Source organism: Kryptolebias marmoratus, linkage group LG12, assembly GCF_001649575.2.
Source record: "Kryptolebias marmoratus isolate JLee-2015 linkage group LG12, ASM164957v2, whole genome shotgun sequence".
Lineage (NCBI taxonomy): Eukaryota > Metazoa > Chordata > Actinopteri > Cyprinodontiformes > Rivulidae > Kryptolebias > Kryptolebias marmoratus.
The window spans coordinates 21,273,841-21,297,989 of NC_051441.1; the positions used below are offsets into that span (position 1 = coordinate 21,273,841).

General features: G+C 40.0%; 1 protein-coding gene across 2 annotated transcripts in view; it reads right to left on the minus strand.

The window, feature by feature from the left end:
• The window catches only part of igf2bp1 (insulin-like growth factor 2 mRNA binding protein 1), a 66,449-nt gene that overhangs the window by 4,367 nt on the left and 37,933 nt on the right, over positions 1-24,149 (minus strand). For both annotated transcript variants that reach the window (XM_017440837.3, XM_017440836.3), the window contains 13 exons: positions 22,284-22,332; positions 18,372-18,423; positions 16,171-16,234; positions 14,253-14,546; positions 13,235-13,369; positions 13,018-13,140; positions 12,581-12,716; positions 10,614-10,736; positions 8,699-8,815; positions 7,612-7,686; positions 7,370-7,501; positions 7,118-7,231; positions 1-5,027 (listed from right to left, as the gene is read on the minus strand). The exon at positions 1-5,027 is cut by the window's left edge and continues 4,367 nt beyond it. In XM_017440837.3, the coding sequence (XP_017296326.1) occupies positions 4,872-5,027; positions 7,118-7,231; positions 7,370-7,501; positions 7,612-7,686; positions 8,699-8,815; positions 10,614-10,736; positions 12,581-12,716; positions 13,018-13,140; positions 13,235-13,369; positions 14,253-14,546; positions 16,171-16,234; positions 18,372-18,423; positions 22,284-22,332 (1,570 nt within the window). In that variant the 3' untranslated portion in view covers positions 1-4,871. The remainder of the gene's footprint in view (positions 5,028-7,117; positions 7,232-7,369; positions 7,502-7,611; positions 7,687-8,698; positions 8,816-10,613; positions 10,737-12,580; positions 12,717-13,017; positions 13,141-13,234; positions 13,370-14,252; positions 14,547-16,170; positions 16,235-18,371; positions 18,424-22,283; positions 22,333-24,149) is intronic.

Consider the following 24,149-nt stretch of genomic DNA (forward strand, 5'->3'; position numbering starts at 1 on the left):
GAGTACAGAAGAAGAGGAGAAGGGGGGTGAAAAGGGTTTGTGGACGGAGGGAGGAGGGAGTTAGGAAAAAAGGGGAGAGTGGAGTTTCGACTTTCTACATCCAACTTCTAACCACGCACCCGGCTTGCTCCTCTTCCTCCCGTCCTTCCCTCTAACCTCCCCCTTTTGTTCTCCATCTTTTAAGATTTGCATCAGGTTGTTTTGTTAGTTCATTGCTGTCAACTTATGTCACCAATTTGTGCAACAGGTCATCCCTAGATGTCACGTCCAAATAAAGCTTGCTGTATTTATCAACAATAAAACGACCTCAAATCCAAAAAAGCTGGGATGTTGTGTAAAATGTTGATAAAAACAGAATGTAATGATTCGCAAATCTCATAAATATATTACATTATATTCACATAGGAATAAAATGAACATATCAAATGTTTGAACTAAGAAATTGTTTCATTTTTTAGAAAAGAAAATAAGGTAATTTTGAATTTCATGGCAGCAACTCATCTGCAAAAGGTTGGACAGGGGCAACAAAAGGCTGTGAAAGTAAGGAATGCAAATAATAAACAGCTGTAGAAGAATTTTGTGACTAATTAGAGTCAGATAAATGGGAGGACTTGGTATAAAAAGAGCATTTTAGAGAGGATGAATCTCTCAGAAGTAAAGATGGGCAGAGACTCACCAGTCTGCAAAAAAACAGCATCTAAAAACAGTGGAACAATTTCTAAATAATGTTTTTTAATGGAAAATTGGGAAGGCTGAATGTCCAATCATCTACAGTTCCTAATATTCTCAAAAGATATCAGGAATCTGGAGAAGCCTCATAGCTCATAGGTCAAGACTAAAAGTCAAAACTATATGTCTACAATCTTCAGGCCTCAGGATCCACTGCATTGATTCTGTTCTGGACATCAGTGCATGGACTCAGGAACATTTCCACAAATCATTGTCTGTAAACACAGTTCACTGAGCCACCCACAAATGCTGCTTAAAGCTCTATCAGACAAAGAAGAATTCAGATGTGAACACCATCCAGAAATGCTACCATCTTCTCTGGACTAAAGTTCATTGAAAATGGACTCAAGCAAAATGAAAACTGTCAGATGACAACTTTTTTGAGATGTATTATTGTGATCAAATTCAAAACAAACTTTTTACAATTTTTTGTAGTTCGAACATTTAATCATTGCTATATTTCATTGTGAATATAACATGCATTTATGAGATTCGTAAATCACTGCTTTCTGTTTTTTCTTTACATTTCACACACTGTCACAATTATTTTGGAACTGGGGTTGTAAAATCTAATCAGTTCAAATATCTGCAGGCTGAATATTGAATCCTAAATAGTGTGCCTTGGTGGTTGTGAACAAAGCTCTATGGTTTGGAAAAAGGTGGAAACAACACAAAACAATCATACTGAGCTGTGAAGTTAGCACCTCTAGGTAAAAATGGAAGCATCGACATGATGGAATACAATTTTGTTTTTTTTCTGTTGCATGGTTTGCTTGCCAAGTAGCCAGTGAAAGTCTGATGTGTGCTGAGTGCTGCTCGAAAAGACCAAGTGTCCTACAATGACTGGGCAGGCCCTATTTTCTTAACAGCTTTCCTACTCTGGATTCTTTAGGCTTTTTTTCTTAAAAAATACAAAAAAGTATTGTGATCTACGTGTACAGGTTTGAATCTATTATGAAACTGCTCCCATTTTTCCAAAAGATTCCTGATTCTCTCCATCCTGTCAGTTTGCACACGGATGGAGGGGCCATAGGTTCTCATCATACTTTTTATGCTTTTTTTAAAGTTTCACCCAACCACAACAAAGACAAAAAAATTACATTAAATTTAAAAAAAAAAAAAAGAAAGAAAGAAAAGAAAAACATTTAAAACCTTTTCAAAACAAACTCACACACACATGCATTTGCATTCACACACACGCACAGAACCAACAGGGAGCAGGTGGGGTATCCTGGTCAGTGCACAGGTAATAAATATTCACATTCAGAGACATCAGAGCTAGCTAACCCTCCTATGTCTCCACGAATAGTCAAGCTGCAGATGGGCCGCTATGATCTGACCAGTTCTCAAACTCCAGCTGACCACAGCAGGAAGTTCACCTTAAAACCCCACGGTCACATGTCCTGTTTGTGGGAGAGAAATCTAACCTGGTGTTAGGTGCTTCCATGATGTCGTTAGAATAAGGCACAAGAGGAAAGGTAGTATCTCACTGGGCTGCAAGTGTTGGAGACTAGTTATTAGGGTCTCACTGCACTCACTGAGTGTTTGTGACCAGTGAGCCATGTGGCCGCAGTTTGAGCAGACAGTTTTTGAAAATCACAGCCTATTATTGTGTGCAAATCTGTATGCTAGGCCAATCACATTTTGTTGCCCGCCCCAGCTCTCTAATTACCAACCCTGGCAGCCACCCCCAAGTTTTTTTGATTTATTCTGCCGGAATAAATGATATGAAGATCGGCAGTTTGAAACCAGATTTCTTTTGGTGTCAAAATACAGCTCAGGGGTTCTCAAGACAGGCCGCAACAAAACTGAGACTGGTCTGAGACGCCTGCAGAGGCTATTCAGAGAGAAAATTAGTTTGAACATGTTCAAAAACTCAAGCAATAAAGTTGCAAGCCTCTAAGACTCAGAAAATTATGAACCTCCACATCTGGTTTTTTTTTTTGAAGACTCCCTCTTGAAGGCGGTTTGCCAACTAGTCGCCACAGTCACGGCCCGGTGAGACACTACCCTGAAGGTCCTTCAGGGCTCGTGGCAGACCCACAGAAAATTAGGCTGGGACTTGATGTGTTCACAGATGGAGCTTATCTGGAGCTTCAGAAAAGTCTGTAAGGTCAATCAACGAGTCTCACCTTGACACCATCAGAACCCCCTGTCGAGGTAAAACCACTCCCCATTAGCTAAGTTTTTCATTTCAGTCAACAGCTGCACCAGTCATCACAAATCAGGAAGACAAAAAGCATGTTTCCTCAACTAAAAAGGCTCCATTTTTCATTTCCAGCACTTTATCTCTCTCTGTGTTAAAAAAAACAGCCTTCTGGTCATCCTGTACTCATTCAACCATCATCACACCAAAAACAAAAAAAGAAGAAGACAAACAAAAAATAAACAAAAATAAACAAAAAAAAGCAACAAGACAATACTAAAAAAAATACTTTTCTTCTTAAAAAAATAAAAAAAAACTATTCAGGACTATCAGCTCTTATTTTCTTTGTTTCTTCTTATATAAAACACCAGCAAGCAAAAAAAAGTTAGCAATACTGAGGTAACTTTACCCTGAGGTAGGTTATTTTCTTTTTCTTCTTTAATCTGTTCTAATCTTGGCTGAAGCGTCCATGTTTGACCCCGACCCTCATTATCATATGCAGGTGGGGTCTGGAGGCTCCGCCCACAGGCCTTTGGCAGAGCAGGAGAGGAAAACCCAGAAACTGCTCCCGTTTCCAGTCGGATTTTAACGACTGCTGAGCTCAAGGTGAGGAGTTTCTTTTGTTTGGAAGACTTAGCGCTCGGCCGAGGCCGATCTTCTCCTCAGGGGCAGTCTTGTCTTGCAAAGACAGCTTCAGTGCAGGGATGTTTCTGAACACTGAGGAGAAAGTCATCCTAAATATGAATGTCCTGTGCAGGAGGAGTGCAATGATCAGAAAGTCTCAGACACTCTTTGTCTGTCTGTCATTGCTGGACTTACTGGTGCAGTAGAACCTCACGCTTGACTCCCTGGCTTCAACACGTTCACCCGAGGGGCCGGGCTAACTCACATATCATATATATATAATATATATAAAATATGCCATTTAAGGGGCGGGCCGCACGCCAGCGGGCATAGCTGCTGGCAGTAGTTTTTCCTCTGACACGTGTGAGCTGAGCCACTGCATTAGAACTGCAGGACCAACTGCGACTACCGCCTCCCTTACTGTCTCTGGCTGCGCTGTCCACCACACAGCAAAGCATGGAAACGGGTGCCGAGGGCCTCAACCAGAAGCCCCGCCGCCATACAAAACACCCAATTATTGTTTTTTTTTTTTTAAAAAAGGCAAGGTGGTCAGACGCAGCATTTCTCAACATTAACATGAAGATTATATATTTACAACCTCATATTTTCTTTACTCTCTCTGCTGTTCAGAGAGGTGTATAAAGAGCAGTGTTAACATCTACGGCCCCTCTTCGTCGCTCACTGTGTGGCCTGGAAGTAAAGGGTGACCTCCCCCCACCTCCTGAGCCTCTGCAGCAGTTTCCTCACTTCCTCTCCCAGCTTTGCCTCACTGCATTCTATCAATAATAGCTCTGAATAAAACATTTCTATACATATATCTCTATGTTAAAAAAACCACCTTTAAAATAAAGGACTGAGTGCAGATGGTTGGAGAGGTCTGTACGGGGTGGGGGAAGAGAAGTGTTCATCACTTCAAGTGGGACTCTGAGAACTTCAATGATCCTCCCTCATGTCTGCAGGTGGGTTTGAACAAAAACTATGTCAGAAAATAATATGAGCCGTGTTGTTGAAACCCATCTGCTGCAGAAAGAGGAGCTGACTGCAGCCTTACTGAGGCACACCAGGAGGACTTCACCCCCCTCCCTTCCATCCCCGTTTTCCTTCATCCTTCCATCTACACTCGGTCTCTCCTCTGGCCTGGCACTGGGTCTCTGTTTTCAAGTTTCTTTCACCTTATAATCTTTTTGATTCATTTCATCTTTGATTTTATTCATCTTCTCTCTACAGATCTGTCTGCATACTTCCTCCCTCTGAATCTCTCTCCCTGTTTGTCTCTGGGTCTGTGTGTCACTCTTCTGTGTTTGTCCGTCTATCTGTCTGCGCACGTATCCATCAGGCAGGGGGTGGGGGCCCCACGGCATGTGAGGGATCCTCACTTCCTGCGTGGCTGGTGGTCCTGAGTCAGTCCTTGTGTTGGGCTGCCCATCTCAGTGAAGCCCTGAGGGTTGGGGCTGGCACCCATGCCCATCCCGCTTTTCTGTGACATTTTGACCTGGTTCAGGATGTCTCGGATCTTCCTCTGAGCCAGCTAAGGGGGGGAAAATGGTTAAGATGTTTTCCTGGCAGATGGTAAACATTAGATAGAAAATGGAAAATGCAGAGGTGAGTTTACAGTGCTTTGACAGAGTATTCATACGCTTAAACTTTCCCACATTTTGTCACGTTACGACCACAAACATCAAAGTATTTAACTGTGACAGACCGACACAAAATAGTAAATAAATGTGAAGTGGAAGGAAAATGGGTCTTAGTTTTTAATTTATTTTACAAATAAAACTCTGAAATGTGTAGCATACATTTGTATTAAGCTCCCCTGTATCAATACTTTGTAGAACCACCTTTCACTGCAGTTCCAGCTGCAAGTTTCTTGGGGTTTATCTTTGAAATATTTGCCCATTCTTCTTTACAAAACAGCTACAACTTAGACAGATTGGATGGAGTGTGTCCGTGAAGAGCTTTTTTCCAAGTCTTGCCATAGATTCTCAGTCAGATTTAGGTCTGGACTCTGACTGGGCCATTCTAACTCATGAATGTGTTCTGATCTGACCCATTCCATTGTAGCTCTGAGTGGATAGTTCAGGTTGTTGTCCTGCTGGAAGGTGAAGCTCTGCCCTAGTCTCTTACTTCTTCCTACCCCTTTGCAGACATGTTAAATGGGATTTGTTTGTGTGCTTGTATATGGGTATGCACACATAGGTAGGTGAGTGCACATTGGGTATAAGCCTATTTTGCAGATTTGTTGTTTTCTGTTCAGCCGAGGCAGGTGCATTTACCGGTGTTGATTTATTTTGCAAGGGGTTCTGTGTGTTCAGTTATGCGTGTATGTACATGTGGGTATATATATATGTATGTATAGATGCAAAGATTTATATTGGTGTTAATGTTGATATGATCTATACAATGGTTTTGACATGTCTGGAATGAATTAATAAGAAATAAATAAGCCTTTTGCAGCCTCTAACAGGTTTTCTTCCTGGATTGTTCTGTATTTAGCTCCATCCATCTTCCCATCAACTCTGACCAGCTTTCCTGAAGAAAAGTATCCCCACAGCATGATGCTGCCACCACCTTGTTTCACAGTGAGGATGATGTGTTCAGGGTGGTGAGTAGTTAGTTTTCTGCTGCACGTAGTGTTTGTGATTTAGTCAACAAAGTTGACTTTTGTTCTGATTTGAGCAGAACATGCATCACAGAAGTTGTGTTTGCAGTTTACTGTCTCCTATATGGCTTTCAGTAAACTGCAAACACAACTTCTTATGGATTTCTTCTTGCCGTTTTTTTCTTAAAGGCCAGATTTATGGAGAGCATGACTAATAGCTGTCCTGTGGACAGATTGTCCCACCTCAGCTGTGGATCTCTGCAGCTCCTCCAGAATTATTATGGATTTCCTGGCTGCTTCTCAGATTAATGCTCTCCTTACCTGGCCTGTTAGTTTAGGTGGACAATCATGTTTTGGTAAGTCTGCAGTTGTGCCAAATTCTTTCCATTTTTATATTAAGGACTGAACAGAGCTTTATGAAATGTTCAAAGCTTAGGATATAGTTTTATGACATAACCCTGATTTAAACATCTCAACAACTTTATTCTTGACCTGTCTGGTGTGTTCCTTGGTCTCCATGATACTGTTTGATCACTAATGTTCTGTAACAAACCTCTGAGGCCTTCAGAGAACAGCTGGATTTATACTGAAGTCAAATTACACACAGGTGAAGACGAGCTTCTGGAGTATCAGAGTAAAGAGAGTAAATACGAATACACACCACACTTCCCAGATTTTTTAAATTGTACAAATCTTGAAAACCACTTTTCCTTCCACTTCACATTTACTCCATGTGCTACATTGTGTTGTTCTGTCACATAAAATCTCAGTAAAATACTTTGAAGTTTGTGGTTGTAACGTGACAAAAAGTGAAGACGTTCAAGGGGTACAAAGACTTTTTTTAAAGCACTGGAAGTCCCTCAGAATTTATTACTGAGCAAAGAAGCTGAAAGAGAATTTATATATTAATATATTTGTCTTCTAGGCATGAGTACTTCCAGTGTGTTCATTATGTTACAACATATAAAAGCTGGTTCTAACAAGTCCAGAAGAAGGAGGAGGAGGAGGAGGAAGTGTACCTGGCTGGCGTAGAAATGTCCGTTGATCTTGACAATGACCTGATCGTTTTCATCAGGTGTCTGCTCTCTGGGGACCACCACCTCAGCTGCCGTCAGGTTCTGCAGCTCATTCACCTGCAGGAACAAAGTTTAGGAACCAGCAACAAACTAAACATGTCTGTTTAACCAAAAATCTTCCTCTTAAAGCACTTTAATGGCAGGATGAGCTACTCAGTGCACCAAAGAGATGTGAAAGCGGTTTCTGGGTCTCACCGTCTTGCCTCCTTTACCAATGACTCTTCCTGCAGCAGCAGCAGCCATCTTGATGTGAGTCTCCAGTTTGACTTCCTCTTTTGGCCCAAAGAAGTTCTCCTCTTTCAGTTTGCCATAAATTCTGCCCTGAGCCTGAAGGAAAAAAAAAAGATTTTACATTGTTGCACCAAACTGTGGGCACTAAAAACGCAACAAAATACAGAAGGGGATTCATGTCAATCGGCTGCTTAAATCTTGTTCACCTTAAACTGAGCCTCAGGGGGTCCGGTCACAATCACCATCCTCATCTTAGAATCGGGAGTTTCAGCTGGTGCAATCTGCAGGAGACCAGAGGAAAACATTACTCACTTTAAGGATGAGACTGAGTGTAAAGGTCATGTACCCACATGACTGCAGGTCTACCTACCACCACCCAAATTTAAAATATGAGAGTTCAAGCAGACCTTCTGGTTGTAAACAGACAGGTTCGTACGAACGGCAGAAGTTAGTTTTTCTAGTTGAATTTTTGTGCATAGGTGAATTGTTATATTAGCTCATATAAAGCTTGTGTTATGAGTTACAGTGAGGCTGAGCCCAGGTTTCATTCAGAATATATGAGGTAATATCATCATTAGGTTGATGAGCCAACAGCTTCTCTTTGTTTACAGTTTTATACAAAAAAGCTTTTTTTTCCTGCTTACAAATGTTCATAAAACAAGCTACAATCAGTCTGCTAAATGCTACAGATACTAAATGGCCAGTTTTTTTTATCTGTTGTCATAGCATTCTTCAACAATCACAGCCACGCACCACCCAACGGCCCACAACCCATAGAATATGCCTGAAGTGTCACTAAATCTGTTTGTACTCTGAGTTGCACTGTAGCTTGCTCTCATCATCTCTGTTTTTGTCCTGGTCCAACAGTTCAAACTCTTTGAGGCAGTGGTCTTTCTGCATCTCCGTTAGACATAGGAGGAGGCAAAATGGGTATAGGAGGGCGTTACTAGACTGAGGAAGATTTCCAACGTGTAAGAAATACATCTGAAATGAAGAACTACAGCGTTCTCAGACAGTATTCAGAGTCCCTTCACTCGTTTCAGTTTTATAATACAGCCTGACGTGACAAACATTCAGACTTATCATATCCCACTGATCTACACTCTGAGCCTCGTAGTGACAACGTGAAAACAGATATTTGTACAATTTTGTAAGCTTCTTACAAAAGAATGGTGATGAAATAACACCAGATGAAGTAACGGATAAAACTCACATTCTTTCCTCAAAGTTAAAAAGTAAGAATCCAGTTCCTGAAAAGCAGGAGGAAATGCTTAACACCCAGGTTTCACAGACCTTGATGGAGGCTCCAGCGAAGCGGCTCAGCTGTTTGATGTGCTGTCCTTTCTTGCCGATAATGGCCCCGACAGCTTGTGCTGGGATGTATACGTGGACAGTCTCCTGCTCTGGGGCCTGAGCAAACACACACACACACAGATTACTTTATGACATTAAAGAAAAATATTACAAAGAAAGTACTTTTCTGTGTTTGGCGTCTGAAGTGAGAAGTGATGGAACTCCGTTTGTTCAGGGATGCTTTGACCAGAAAACCTTCAGAGTACTGTAGAGTTGATTTACCCAGCTTCCATCTTTATCTCCGATTTATCCTTCATTTACCGTCCCTCTGAAGAGACAAGTTGAAACTCTTTTGTGCTCTCCTTTTGTTTTGCTCTATAGTAAAGCATTTATTCACTTCACTGTAGAAAGAACTGAGCTCAAGACGCCTCAGTGCTCTGATAATACAACGAAGGAATGGCAGCCTCTAGTATTCGCTTTTTCTTTGTTGTAGTTGGTTTTTTTTTTTTTTAACTCAGACACCGGACATTTGACTTTACCCTTGTTACTGATTGTGCTATCAGGAGTTGCGTCATCATATAAACACACTATAACAGTGTCAGTTTTATTTATATAGCACCTTTAAAACAACTGAGATTGTCTGAAGGGCTTTACAGTCAAACCAGATAAAGATACAACAAAATAAAACATAAAATCAAACAAGAATTAAAGGACAGTAAAATATACACAGCCAAAGTAGATCAGATCTAATAAAATCTTGTGCTCTGTTTAAATCTAAAGCCAAAGGAAAACGATGGGTTTAATCAGGATTTCACAGTGTTTAAAGTTTTAGCTGTGCATACATTAAAAGGTAAGCTGTTCCATAACTTTAGAGCACCCTCTGAAAGAGAACTGGCATCTTTATAATTTAATATGACTCTTGGGACCTCTAAGAGAAACCGATTGGTAGACCAGAGTCTCTTCCCGGTGTGTGGATGTTAAAAGATCAGTTAAATTAGTACGATCAGGGGAATGTTGGCCATGCAGGAGACAGATTTTAAAATCAGCTGATAAAACACTAAAACATAAGTACTAAGCTGCAATGAAGGCCGGAGATTGAGTTCATGTGTAACAGAGGATTTTTGTTATATTATTATCTAGACGTCGGACTTGTTAGGAGGCTCGTTACAGAATACTCGTCTTCTGTTTTCACATTATGCATGACACAAGTTTAGTTAGGTAAAATAAGGATTCTGAGTGCTAATTGACTGAAGACACAGCATACAGCACTCATAAGGTGCAGCCTTCCACATATAACAGTCTCCTCGTGGGAGGAGAATTAAAATTACCTGTTTTATGACCTTTACATGCCTAAAAATAGATGCAGGATATAAGACGCAATAATGGGCTGTGGCTGGTGTTCTTGTTGAAATTATTAGACTCCACTGTCACGTAGTGAGTAATGCCTGCTGAGTGACGGTAGCCCGTTTTGTTTGTGAAGTGTAATAGTATCTGGATCATCCAACGGATTAGGAATCTCTCCAACACAGTTTGGCTGAAGGATATCTTGCATGGTGCGCCCACAAAGCTAGAAACTGCACTGACCTTGCTGGCACTAAAATCCTTTTTTCTGTCTGTCAGCAGGTTGCATTTTCACAGACTTAACTAAATTAAATGGGAACAAATTGTGTCTTTGTGACAGTCTGCTGCTAACAAAGATCCTAAAGACTTCATTTCAAATTAGCTGTATTTAAAGAAATACAACTTGTAGATCAGTAAGCTGGAGGTAACTGGATCATGGGGTACAAAGAAGATGGTTTATTTGTAGTGTTTCTCTGTAGTCTTAAGAACAAAATGTGTCCCAAATATTTAATAAAAACCCAAGAGAATTGCATGAGTTAGTAAGTCATATTGTGTCGTTTGTCAGTTGTCTTACCCCAAAAGAGCCATAGGGGGCGCCGCTGGCTGCATTCCCTGGAGGTGGAGGGGGCATGTTGGACGAAGGTGGGAAGAGGCCCAGGGCACCCAGGTTGAGTCCAGGGATTAGGTGGGTTTGTTGCTATGGAGACAACAGAGATGTTAACATGGTCTAGGTAAGAAAAAAAAGTAACAAAGGCCACGCATGCACACACACTCTGAATGCACAGATGGAGTGGAGCAACATTGTGTAACTTCCTTCTCCTACAAAGGGCCTCATCCCTTTCCAGGTAAAACCAAATGGTGCAAAACTGAACATGTCAAAGAGGAAATAACAGCTGGGTCACACATTAAGGTTTCTGTGTTGTATTTTGCACAGCAAATATAAAAAATAAATTTTTGTTTATCCCTCTAAACAAAGACGTAATAAAGACAGATTTGTGATTTGTGCCTTAAAATGATAAACTGTGGGACACGTTTTATTCTGTTATGTATTTAAGTAATCACTTTATATAAAAAACATAACATAATTTATGTAGACATTATCAGTTAGTTATAAGAGCTATTCAGATTGGTGATTAACTCTACCTTAACGGTCGGATTGCAGTCGAATAGTGCTAAACACAGAGCTGATGTTACATTAACAGTGCAGCTGTGTTAAACTGTGTTCAGACTTTGCTCTGACACTGAGCTCTGAAATCTGAATCTTTGTTTATGTGTCTGTATTTCTCTTTTACTGCATCTGGTAAATATTAAACTTATGAAGTGTTAACTACAAATTTGTGTCTCAGCTGACTCTGAACCATGTAAATGCCAAAATAATATAGGTCAGATGTTTGAATGTATAGTAATTTTAACAGAAATGTCCTGTTTGTTGCTCAATGACAGCCTACAGTGGGACACGGCTTTGTGAGTATCTGCATACAGAGCGAGTAACTGACATCTCAGGGTACACATTTAAACGGCCATGTGAATCCACCTAATCACTGCTGACCACTTGCAGTCAATTCACCCAAGACCGATTATGAAAGAAATCCGAACAGCCTCATACTTTTACTACCGTATTTCCGGACAATGAGTCGCACTTAAAAGCCTTCAATTTTCTCAAAAAATGACAGCGCACATTATAATCCGGTTCGCCTTATATATGGCAAAAGCTAGAAAATGGACCATACATTGACAGCGTGCCTTATAATCTTGTGTGCCCTATAGTGCGAAAAATACAGTAATTAGAAATTTACGTGTTTTGGAGACATTTTAAAACTTTACTACCGTTGTTTTTTGATTAAGGTTAAAAAAAAATTTAAACTTCTGCATCTGCTGGTTACGCCACCTTGAAGAATTCAAGTTAGCACACAGAATAATAATGATTTAATTGGTGTACTATTACTTCCAAACAGCAAAATCAAGCAGCTTAAAGAACGAGAACGTAATGAGTGTGACAAATCGAGATCGTATATATCTGCACATGACACATTTAGCCACTGGGTGGTGCTGTTCATCCAATCGGAGGAACTTCAGTCCATACTTAAGAAAGGTTTTTCTTATAAAACTCTCATGACTGTTGATCAGGGGTGACATTAAGTAATAATGTATAATAATATATGGACTCCAGAAAGCTTCAGAGCAGTACTGTAGTCTTTTTAATGCTGTGTTCGTAGTAAACACATCAAAAGTTCCATTTACATGCAGTCAAAGTGGAAGGATTGTTTTTCACCCAAAAACTGTTTTTTTTTTGGCTTCCAACCAAAAGACACCCAGGTACAGGTGGTTCAGTGTGGCTCACGACAGCTTGCGCCCCAGACCACCCCTAAAGGTCGTCTGAACGGAGACGTTCACACCTTACAGCACTTTAGGATGGATGTCTGTGCCAGGTCTGAACCGGTCAACGTAAGAAGGGCCGATGTGTCCCACATGAACCAGCAACAAAGGGATGATGATGTTTAGGACAGGAGGACTCATGTGTTTGTGTGTGCACTCTCTTACATTCATAGCTGCAATGTCGTTCTCATAGGCCTCTCTGACTTTCTTCATGATTTCCACTTCAGCCTGACAGCAAGCATCGATGGAGCCTTTGACTGTGATGGTCCTCTCTGGATTATACAGGGTCAGGTCCTGGAGACTTCACACATGATTGGACTCTCATTTACATGTTCATTTAAAACTAGCTTTCAGCTACTGGCAACAGCAGTACTAGAATTAACAGTAGTAGAATTAGCTTGATTGGAACTAGCATTAGCATTAGTATCATTAGTAATAGTAAAATCAGCATTAGCAGAATTAGCATTAGCAGAAGTATGCTGAAGCAGATTTAAAATAGCACAAAGTATGAGGAAGTAGTTCGATGCCCAAAAACCTACAGAAAAATAACAGCATTCACTTAATAAAAACAGATTTCGTTTTAGAAAATGTGTGTGTCTTACGGGGAAATGGTTATCTTGGTGTCTGTGTCCTGCTCCACTTTCTTCAGGTTGCGTCCCTCCTTCCCAATGAGGCGGCCAACAAAGTTGTTGTGAGCCAGAACCTTCAGAGGAACCTCGTCAGCGCTGAGAAGAAAAGAAAGCACAGGTCACCACGTGTTTCAGCGTAAAGGCCCAGTATCAGGTTCTGCTTCCTGCCGGGCGTCTGTGTGGAACCTACGTCTTGGTGTCTTTAGCCTCCTGGTGCATGATTTCCAGGATCATGCGGCAGGCGGAGGAGCAGCCCTCGGGAGTGGAGTGGATGCTGATGGGCTTCTCAGCAGCACCAGCGTTCTCCTTACGGTGAACGTCAATCCTGCAGGAACAGGACACTTTATCAGCATTTTATTAAGACTGCAGGGTTATTACAGAAGGGGGTGATGGACGACTTCTGTTTTTTTAGTTGGTTTTAATTTTCGGGCTTGAAAATGGCAAGCAGAACTAATGTTTAGATGTTTTTTCCACTCAAGCTTGTTTGAGTGACAGACCAGAGAAGAAGGGCCGATGTGCCGGGCCGTGTAGAGAGTGGAACTGTGACTCCTGATGAGGAGCGGAGAGGAAAGAGTTTTCTGTTTTTATGAAGAAAAACATTTGCTGTCTGGAGGAGGCGTCACTTTAAATCAGGGATCAGGTCAGACCGATAACAGCTGAGGTGAGAAAACACTGATCTCAGCCCTGGATCTGAGCGGCTCATCATCGGTTTACTCATGTCGTGCTGCTTCAAATCAATAAAAGGTACCTTGCTGTTGGAATTACAATAAATAGTAATAAATAAAAAAGGAACTGAAGATTAAAACATTAAATTGCTTATACTGTGATAGAATGAAATCCACCTTTGTTACTGTGACGACATTGAGCTCCTTTATATTTACAAACTGAACTTTACTACTATAGTTATAAATTATGGTTGCACTTTGGTTTTTAACCTTTTTTAACAAAAAAAAATCTGAGACTGATGGAGCAGTCAGAACTACACTTTGCTAGAAGAACAAAAACTTATTTTTTTCCTTTGTTTTGTCAAACAAAATAAAAACCCTCCCTACAAACAGCAAAAAACAAACTCACATTTTTGACACAGTGCCTAAGACATTTTTTTAACCTTTTTTTCCCTCCAAATAGGGGTGCAGCTTGAAAAGGTTGAGAACCTCTGCTATACGTGTAGAATCATTAATCAATCAATAAACGACACAATCACCCACTTGCTCTGCGTCTGCTTGGTGATGTTGCGAATGGTGGCGCCCTCCTTGCCAATGATGGCTCCGACGTACTGGGTGGGTACCAGCAGCCTGAGAGGGATGTCGGCGTGGGGGGTTTTGGGGGGCATTCCGGAGCTCGGGGACCCTCCACGGAGTCCTCCGCGGGGCCCGTAGCCAGGGCGCCGGCCGTTATCGGTCCCCCGCTGGCCTCCCTCCATGTCAGAGGTCTCATCGGGGATGTAGGAGACGCGGAGGGTGTTGGTCTCCAACTGGTATCCATTCAGTTTCTGGATGGCTCTGACGGAGCACAAAAACACTTCATCAACATCACCAGAAACTTCCTTTAAGGCTTTAAGGCTGCTTTTATTTGCGGCACATTTTAACTATACCCACTGCAGCAGTTACATGTAATGTGGATGGTGGATTTCTTGATATTTCCCTTTTCATGACAATGTGATTAAAAATCCTCTTAAACCTGTAAAATCCAAAACAAAATCTAAAACTCTTCTCACAAATAAACCTCCTGCATTCGATCATGTTTAAAAGACGTAGTTCAGAGTGAAGGTTTACTTCAGGTTTCTAAAAAGAGAACGGGACATTGAGCTCATCTCTAATGGAACCAAACCAAAAATAACTAAAAAAAACTTATTTAACACATGAACATTTTATCTAGCAACTAAAACACAGAATGCAATGGATTGAACTGAATTATATAACTGGAGTATTAAAATTAAATTATTTAGGTTTATTTAGACCTTTTAACTTTTACTGCATTACACCTGATACAATGTTTTAGGTCTGAATCACAGTGCCAATAAACAGAATTAAGGCTTTATTGCACTGCTTTTTCTATGTTTAAACTGAACAAATGTAAAAGGTCCAACATTACCTGAAGGAATGAATATCGCCCGTCACCTTTCATGCCAGAGTTTTACATTCAGATCTTATGATGAATTCACAAAAGTGTAGCCATTTTGGTCAAACCTTGAAAGTACCTTTATGCACCATCTATCACGTTCAGAGTACAGTATGTGTTGTAAATGACTGAGCTACACCCTCAAATCAGCACAATATATATAAAACTGAATGAAATATAGCCACTTTCGTGTTTTCTAAGGTGACTTGGCTTTAATGAGGTTGCCTTCAAAAGTTAATCAATTGTAGATGTTTATCCAAAGTTTGTGTCCTGAAAATTTCATAAAAATCCATCCTGTAGTTCATCAGATATTTTGCTCACAGATAGACAGAACTGACTCAAAATAGCTAAACTCAAACTTTTAAATGACAATCTTGTGCTCAAAATATGTTTATGGGATCTGACTCAGCTACTACGACACTAGGTTTTCTGTGAATATTCATAAAACTGACTGAGTTATAGCCATTGTTGTGTTTTTTTAAGGTCAGTTGGCTGCGGTGGCCATCTTGAATGAGGTTGACTCCAAAACTTACTCAGTTGTAGATGATCATCAAAAGATTACTTTCTGCAAAGTTTCATTTAAGTCCATCCGGTGGTTCATGATATAGTTAAATTAAATAAAATGTCGAAGCTATAATAATCTATCTGTGTGAGTTAATATTGTCGGCCTTCAAGAGTGAAAACATTTCAAAGTGGTAAAAATGACCACTAGATGGCGCACGCACACCACAACGAGAGTTTTGATTTTTTTGGGTCAGTAGGTCAGTACATTTTTATCCGAATTTGTTAACATTATGCAACTCGGACTATTTCAGAATAGATTTTTAAATGGAAACATCATTTTATTTGGAGACAGGATCACAAGCGCGAAACACAAATGATCATTAAACATATGGTATCATTATTGAACATTCTCAACACATGCTTAATGTTGCTAAGGAATGCAGACGATGCCGAATCAGAAAACAACAGCACACAACAATAAAGAGACATTTCGACACTTACTGCCTCGCATGTTCCCGGGATGCATATGTGACATTAACCACCGCAGTCTCACTCTCTGTGTTGACTGAGAGAAAAGAGAATTTAAAATAAGAAGTCAGCTTATAAAGTAACAATTACAGCATGTAAGTCAGTTTTATTTAAAGCACAGCGTGGTCGTCTGTGCTTGCTGTTTGAATTTAGATCAAATCACATTCTCTGAACAGCACAAAGTCTTTTCCTTTTGACTAAATTTACGACTATTCCAAAATCAGTAAATTCAATAATCATCATAAACATTCGTAAATCTTCTGCAACTGTTTATACAGTATCTGTGCTTCAAACACAATCAAACAAAACCACAAACTGTGCACAAAAGGTGGGCAGAGAAAAACGTTTCATGTTTTTCTTATTAGTTTATGATTGTAATACCAGCTTTAAACTTTTCTTCCATATAAAATGACATGATAAAATGAAATCACATTTGGTAAAACTGAGTTTCCTTTTATGGAAAAAAAAGTCCTTTGTATGCTGTAGGGCTGGACTATTTTGTGACACTCAGAAACTTAAATGTTGATGAGTGAAACCTTAAATGTAGGGCTTGATGTGGTAGATGAATCAAAAGTGGACATCACAATGATTAGGTCCATCTTTTATATACAATTAATGTGAAAATACTCTGCTACTTTGGACCATTTTTAGACATTTCTAATTTAACCTTTGAGAAAAACCAACAGGGAACAGAGTCTGGAAACACAAGTAAGTGACCACATTCTTCTTTTTTTCTTACCTAGGAGCCTGGAAAATACTAAAATCAAAAACCCTGCTTTTCCAGACTTTTTACTGTGAAATAATAAATAAAGTTGCACTGCTGCCTTGCAGCTAAATGGTGGCAGGTTTGCCTCCCAGCTGGGACTTTTCTGTGCGTCTGTGAGTTCACATGTGTGGGTCACCTGGGTACCCCGGTGTTCTACCACAGACTAAAAACATGCAGGTTAGGGTAATCGGCGACACTGAACTGTCACGAGGTGTGAGTGAGAAGGGTCCAAACTATCTTAGTGGAAACAAGCACCAGCTTCCCCACCCCCCTGAACTGAAACAAGCAGGTAAAGGAAATGGGCAGCTGTATTTAAGAAACCTGTTCAATGACTGCACAGCTCGGACAACTGTTATCGCTTGTCTTCATCAGTCACAGCGCCTTTTAAGAACAATTTGCTAACTAATATTTGTGATTGTTGCTGAGCAGTTAATATTCTTTATGAGGACTAACCTTCCCTCGTTTGAGCTTCTGAACTGTAAAAAATTGTTGAGGTAATAAAAATAATACAGAACTTACAAAAACATGTCAGTTTTTTAACTCTTCAATGTGAACCAATTAATTTAGAGAAAAGCTGGCAAATGATTGAATAATCAAAGTGATCAATCTGTGGTTGTTTTGTCCTTCAGAGCTCCTCTCTGCTCGGTGTGGACAACAAAGGTCAGACATGTCAGCTGATTACGGTTTGTGCCAGCGTGTCGGACATTACCGAGTAAGGACGCACTTTTAAGTCAAACCTAGGAGGTTCAAAGGAAGGCAACTGGACTTCTGTTGTTTCTCATTTCTTATTGGTCAAATATTCTTCTGTCCTTTTTATGCTGGGTGGAACTAACCAATAAACCCACAATCACCTGGAAAGAGTTAGGGCCTATTATAATAATAGGCTAAATGTCCCAGCATTCTCTTGTTGTTGGGAACTGAAGCCAGTAGAACCCTGTTTACAGGAGCTGCTGTGCTGTATTTTTGGAACCAGAGCCTGTGCAGTAGGGATGTGGAGCTTTAAGTCCCGCCTACTCCCCCCAGAACACAATCATGGTGTCAGATGACTTTTCTTTTATAAGCATGAAATAACTGATTATAGCTAAATGTGTAAAAGTTACATCCTGAGCATACAGCAGCAAGAATGATGAGAACTACGTCAATCAACAAGAGTCAAGACCTGAAAAATTAGGTTTTGTTTATATGGCATCAGGACTTAAAACTTGTAGTAGGACCATCCTGTACCAACACCAGCTTCAACTTCAGGGTACCCTTATGACATCCAGAATTTCCTTACATGTCGAAGGATGTTAGACGGGTTCAGTTCCTCCCTATCCCCCCGTCCGTCCATCTTTTACATCCAGTCCAATATAAAAAAAGAGGAAAAAAAATGTGTGTGTGTGTGTGTGTGGGGGGGGGGGTTACATACCTTGTTCACAGTTTTCTACGGTTCCACATTGTGCCAGGAGACCGTCCAGAAGCTGACACACACACACACACACACAAAGAAAAGAACACTGTCAGATCAACTGGAAAAGAACAAATTTGATATGAAATGATAAAAATTATTAAATAAAAAAAAGAAATGAAGTTTAAATGTAAATATTGTGCACTCAAGTTTGATTTTTCTCATACAGAGATACAAACAGAGATGAAGGGTCCAACAGAAGCGTACACACACAAAACTGATTTAAATCTCGCCCAACATCTTTAGATAATACCTCTGATACACGGTCATCTGGAGAAATCCAATCAAATAGACAACTTTCACACTGTCATCATCAAGAGTCAAAACAGCAAGTGGGAGCGAATCAAAAACCTCCAGCAGATTTCAATCTGCACTCAGTTAAAAGAACGAACAACTGTCTGAGAGTACATGTTTGTGAGGAGACAGAAGTGTCTCAGAAAAAGAGATGTGACTTAAGAGACGGTGCCGGACATGCGACACTCAGCACAGGTACCTCAATAAATAAAACACAAACAACACTGAAAAGAATCAAAAACTGGTTTAGAAACATTAATTAATGCAAACAGAAAAACAAAACAATGTAGCACAGAAATGTTTCTTTATAATGATTTTTGTGCAATAATCCATAAATCACTTGTTTATTTACGTCACCTTTATTGTTAAAAAAAAGAGCAAAAAGGGCAAAAAGACACTCCTCACGTAGCTTTTACGGTCCTCCTGAAAGTGAGGAAGAGAGGCCCTTATAACTTTGGGTCCATTTGACCCCAATGCAACGGGAGGGTTAATCTTTATATTAAATAATGAATAATTTTAGTGTATGCAGGATCAATAGGGGTAAACCGAAATTTATTGAAGCACAAACATGAAACTACAATTTTGAGTCTGGATATTTTATTACAAGAGCATTTTAAAGGAGCTGAAGCACTGAACCGCCCTTATTTCATTTTAGTTAGAGTTTTGCCCTGTAACTTATCACAAATTATACGTGGAAATGCGCTGCTTGATTAGGAGTGGTGTGCTTTTGGATTTTTGGAAGTGGTACTGTGATAGCAAAGACAAAATCTGCAGTAATATAAAAAATACATAAAGAAAATTCTGCACCAAAGGAAAACCTATGGTGATCAATGGGAATTTGGCAAAACCTGAAGAAACCCAGCACTCTTTGGAGCTCTATAGCTCAGACATAATTCACATTAGAAACATCATTCAAAATTTGAATGGGTCCCAGAAAGTTGGACTTTACATGACTGAACTGGTGTTTTGACATGTCTTCTGGTTTTTACAGAATAACTGATTATGATTTTCACTGACAGACAATGATATCCCACACCTCTTTTTTTGGTTCATATGTACCAGGGCGCCTCTCACTGCTATGGGACTCATTGTTTTCTCTAAAATCCCCACAGATTGCAGAAAACACAACCAAGCTTCCACAGACTCAGTTACATTTTAGCTCAAAATATCCTCTTAAAAAATGGAGGTGAAAGGTCTTTTTAACTTATCATATCTGATACAAAAAACACTGTAGAAACAAAAACATTCACACATATGAATGTCAAAGTCTCCTGCTGCTCACAGGTCAAGAACCTTTAGGACTTGCCGTAGATTTTCTTTTTGTAGAGTGACTGTTTGAGGATTACTTTTTAGTCTGTTTCTTCTGCCTCTCTTTAACTTGGCAGTCAGGTGTGTGGTCACCATAGTGGCCACAATGAGCCACTGGGAGCAGCTCTAACAGTTATTTTGATCTTGGTTTTCTTTACTTTATGTATACAATTCATACATCAAACTGTAGGTATTTTTCCCTACATTCTTCCATAATAATATTTCTTATATAATTACAAAGTTTTGGGCAGTAGGTTATTAGAACCCTATATCAGCTTTCTAAAAAAAAACAAAAAAAAAAAACTTTGAGGCTGTGTAGTCCAGATTGTTTTAGTTCAGCGGAGAGACGTCGCCCTCATGTGGACATGGGTGGCAGGACACACACACACACACAAACCAACACTGCTTGCAGCAGCACCAGTGGTGTCCACGCCCTGGCAGTGCTGAAACACACACCACACACTAGTTCTGAACACGTGGTGTTTAGCTTTCATCTTCTGCATCTAATCTGGTTTGATGGAACAATAAACTCAGAAGATGCAGAAAACTGAGAGATGAGCTGTTTTGAACGAAAATGATAGCTTTGGTTGTTCACAAACATAACTGTTTTGAAAATGTATTGGATGTATAAAAATCACAACATTTCAGTGTCCTGTCATTGTTAAAAAAATAGCATCTAAATGTAAAAACTAACTGTTTAATGTTGTGGCCTGAATTGGGTCTTACAGTTTCTTCACTGTAATTTCTCTCAATCAGTAGGTGAAAGAGAAATAAAAAAACATTCAGCCGTTTTGATCGAACAAACACTTCCAGTTTTTAACAGGATTTATTGCCGTACGGTCATTGTGTCAGAGAACAAAGAGCGGCACAAAGACACAGCCAAACTCCTCGTGACATGTCCTGATGTAAATGTCCATGCTGGGCTGGAACCATTAGCTGGGTTTTATTCTGACCAGCAGGTTCCCATTCAGCTCATCGCTCGGCCGTCCTGCAGCCCGCAGCTTTCCCAAACAAACCTGTCAGTAGATTTGTAGCTTGAGATTTTTGTGTTTGACTCTTGATTTATCTCTGAGGTAAAAATCATTGGTGAGCCCATAAACACCCTAGTATAAACACAGCTTTAAGTGAAGAGGAGTTTACAGTGAGGTGAGCCAGTGTAGCAGCATCTCAACCTGGACTGAGGATACTGAGGACCTCTGGTTATCTCAGTCACAACAGAGCATCATGTTTCAAAACTTTGCTAAATGTGTTTGTCCCTGAAAGCTGTTATTTTCTTTTTTTACATTCATATAGGGCCTTTGGTACTGATGCATTTACTGTTTTTATTCTTATTATAGATGGGCCACGATATTTGAAAAATAAGTCTACTTAAAAAGGACTAAATTTGAAGAATTACTGCAAAATAATTTTGGATTTTTTTTTTTTTTTGTTAACACCAACACCTGGTAGTGACACGCCAAGATGGTACTGTTTTCTAGTCAGTGTCCTTTTTAGACAACACCTACCACCCACCCCCCTCCTGGAAAACAAAGGGAAGACAAACCGCTTGCAGCATCTCAGCATTTCTTTCATCCATCGTAGTTTATTTTGAACAGACTCTAAAGTGGAAACTATGGAACTGGGTGAGCTCGTCTTTACTATCAGAATACATGCATCACCATCCACATTGATCCATTGGACCGGTGAAAATAAAGGACTCTAAAAACCTTTGGTTAGCAGTATTATCATCAGCACAAAGCCTCTGTTTCAGTCAAAGGTTTATAGATGAGTAATTTTTATTTCATTGCAAGTCCCAACCATGTGGACATTGTCATTTTGTTTTACTCAAATGCACATAACAGGTAATGATCCTAAATCCTAAAGTGGCAGCTGAGAATAGTGCTCATTAACTTGCTCTGCTTTTAAACTGTTGTGATGTACGAATCAACCCTGCAGGAGTACAGGACGAAACAAACATGCATTGTGAGAAGCATGAATTGCTGTAAGTTGGTCTTCTGTTTGGAGTGTTGGCTTGTGGATGGACAGGGCAACAGGACTAAGGGAACAGGACAGAATTTGGGGGTGTTTTGGTCACTAAAATACCCTCACTATAACGGCGAGTGATCTATAGAAGTGAAAAGTTAGCACTCATTCAAAATTTGATCATGCTAATAAATGGTTCTGAAGAATGAGAGAAAAGAAAAGATATGATTGATTTAAAAGTAACTGAGGTAAGATGAACTGTTAATGGCTGAAAGAAAAAAACGTAAATAAGGCAAAGAAAGGACTTACCTCCCACTGCACGTGCGGTGGAATGTTTCTGATCTGCAGTTTTCTGGTCCTACAGAAAGAAGAACACAGAAAGGTAAGAAAAGAATTGCAATAATAATAAAAACATGTCAAAATGTTAGAGGAGAAATATTAGGTGACGCTAACATTGTCATGAAAGACAAGCGGAGAAAGACACGTTCAAAAACATTTCCTTTTGAAGTGAATCCCAACCCAAAGTAATGCACAAAATTAAAAGCTCTGACCCACAGGTTTAAACAACACACTCAAAACTACATTTACAACCACACTTCACTTTACTGTCACTGAAACCATCATCTTCCAGACACCGCTGGTCAAATGTAGAAACATTTTGAGCTGCATTTACAGATTTTTGTATGTCTGTGAATGCGCTGATAAATGCAACCCAGATTCTGGTTGAGTATCTGTCTATTATGACTCTCAAAAAGCAGGATTTTACTGAACCCACATAAATACTGTGCTGTGAGATAGCGCTATGGTTTTATACACCATAAGAACAGCTAACATCACTTCTACATCTGTGCAGTGAGGGAGGCATGAAGACATACTGGGGAAATGACATTTTAAAACTTCAAATATAAAACTGGGGTTCTTTTTATTATTGTTGTAATTTTGTAGGTTTAGTTCAAAATAAACAAAATGGTAAATGATCCTGACGCGTCCAGCACTTCTTTGACTTCATTTACGAAATCTGCAGGAGAGGGAATAACTGTGCTGAATTTACAAGTTTACTAAGAAAAAATTAACAGTTTTTAGTTTTCATGAGTCCACGACAGGCGAGACCAAAGAGCTGTCAAAGGACGACAGAGACAAGAGTCCAGGCTGCATGGGCTACAAGACCATCAGAAAGAAGCTTGGTGAGAAGATGACAAACGTGCCCTTTATTCAACGGAAGAACTATAAAATGACCAATCAGTCGTGCTTGGTCTGAAGCTCCATCTAAGATCTTGCCTCATGGAGTGAGGGTGATGATAAGAAAGGTGAGGGCTCAGCAAACAGCTACACCTGTTAATGATATGAAGGCAAGTGGGACCACAGTCATCTCAACTATCATTGGTAACACACTACTACCATGGACTGAAAGCTTGTAGCGCCTACTAGGTCCCCCTGTTTCAGAAGGCACATGTACAGACTAGTCCTAAGTTTGCAGTGAACATCTGAATGATTCAGACATGGTTATGGAGAAAGTGCTGCCAATGTGAACTCTTTGGGGTCAGTTCATCAAAATGCCCTGTATGACCCAAAGAACACCATCCCCACAGTCAAGCAAAGAGGTAGAAATATTGTGCTTCAGGGATGTTTTTCTACTAAGGGTACAGGGCAGCCTCATCACACTAAAGGGCAACAGGACAGGGCCATGTACACTTAAAGTACTAAGCTGTGTTTTGTTTGTGTATTACATACTCTTGACCTAGAGGACTTTGAGACATGGTAGGACTGAATCACTGATATTTCACTAGATATTTTTAAACAGATGACCACTGTACTACTAAGCCTCAGTAAGGTTAGTCGGTAATCATTTCAGGCTACACAGCATAAACCTAAACATATGACAAATTTTTATTAGGCCCGAGTAGCGACAGCGCTGCGAAGGCCTATTGGATCTGCTATGTTTCTTATTATTACGATTGTTTGCGTTCTTAAAACGCTAATTTGGAGGTCTAAACATATTCCAAAAGTCACCAAATTTCACCGAAAATTGTCCCCCGCGAGAAATAACACGATTTTAATGGAATCAAAAATGGGCGTGGCAAAACTGCTCCACAGCGCCCCCTAACGTGAGATAGAACAAACCGTACATCGTAGAGTTTTAAAACTTGGTATGTAGGTAGAACACGCCAAATCAAG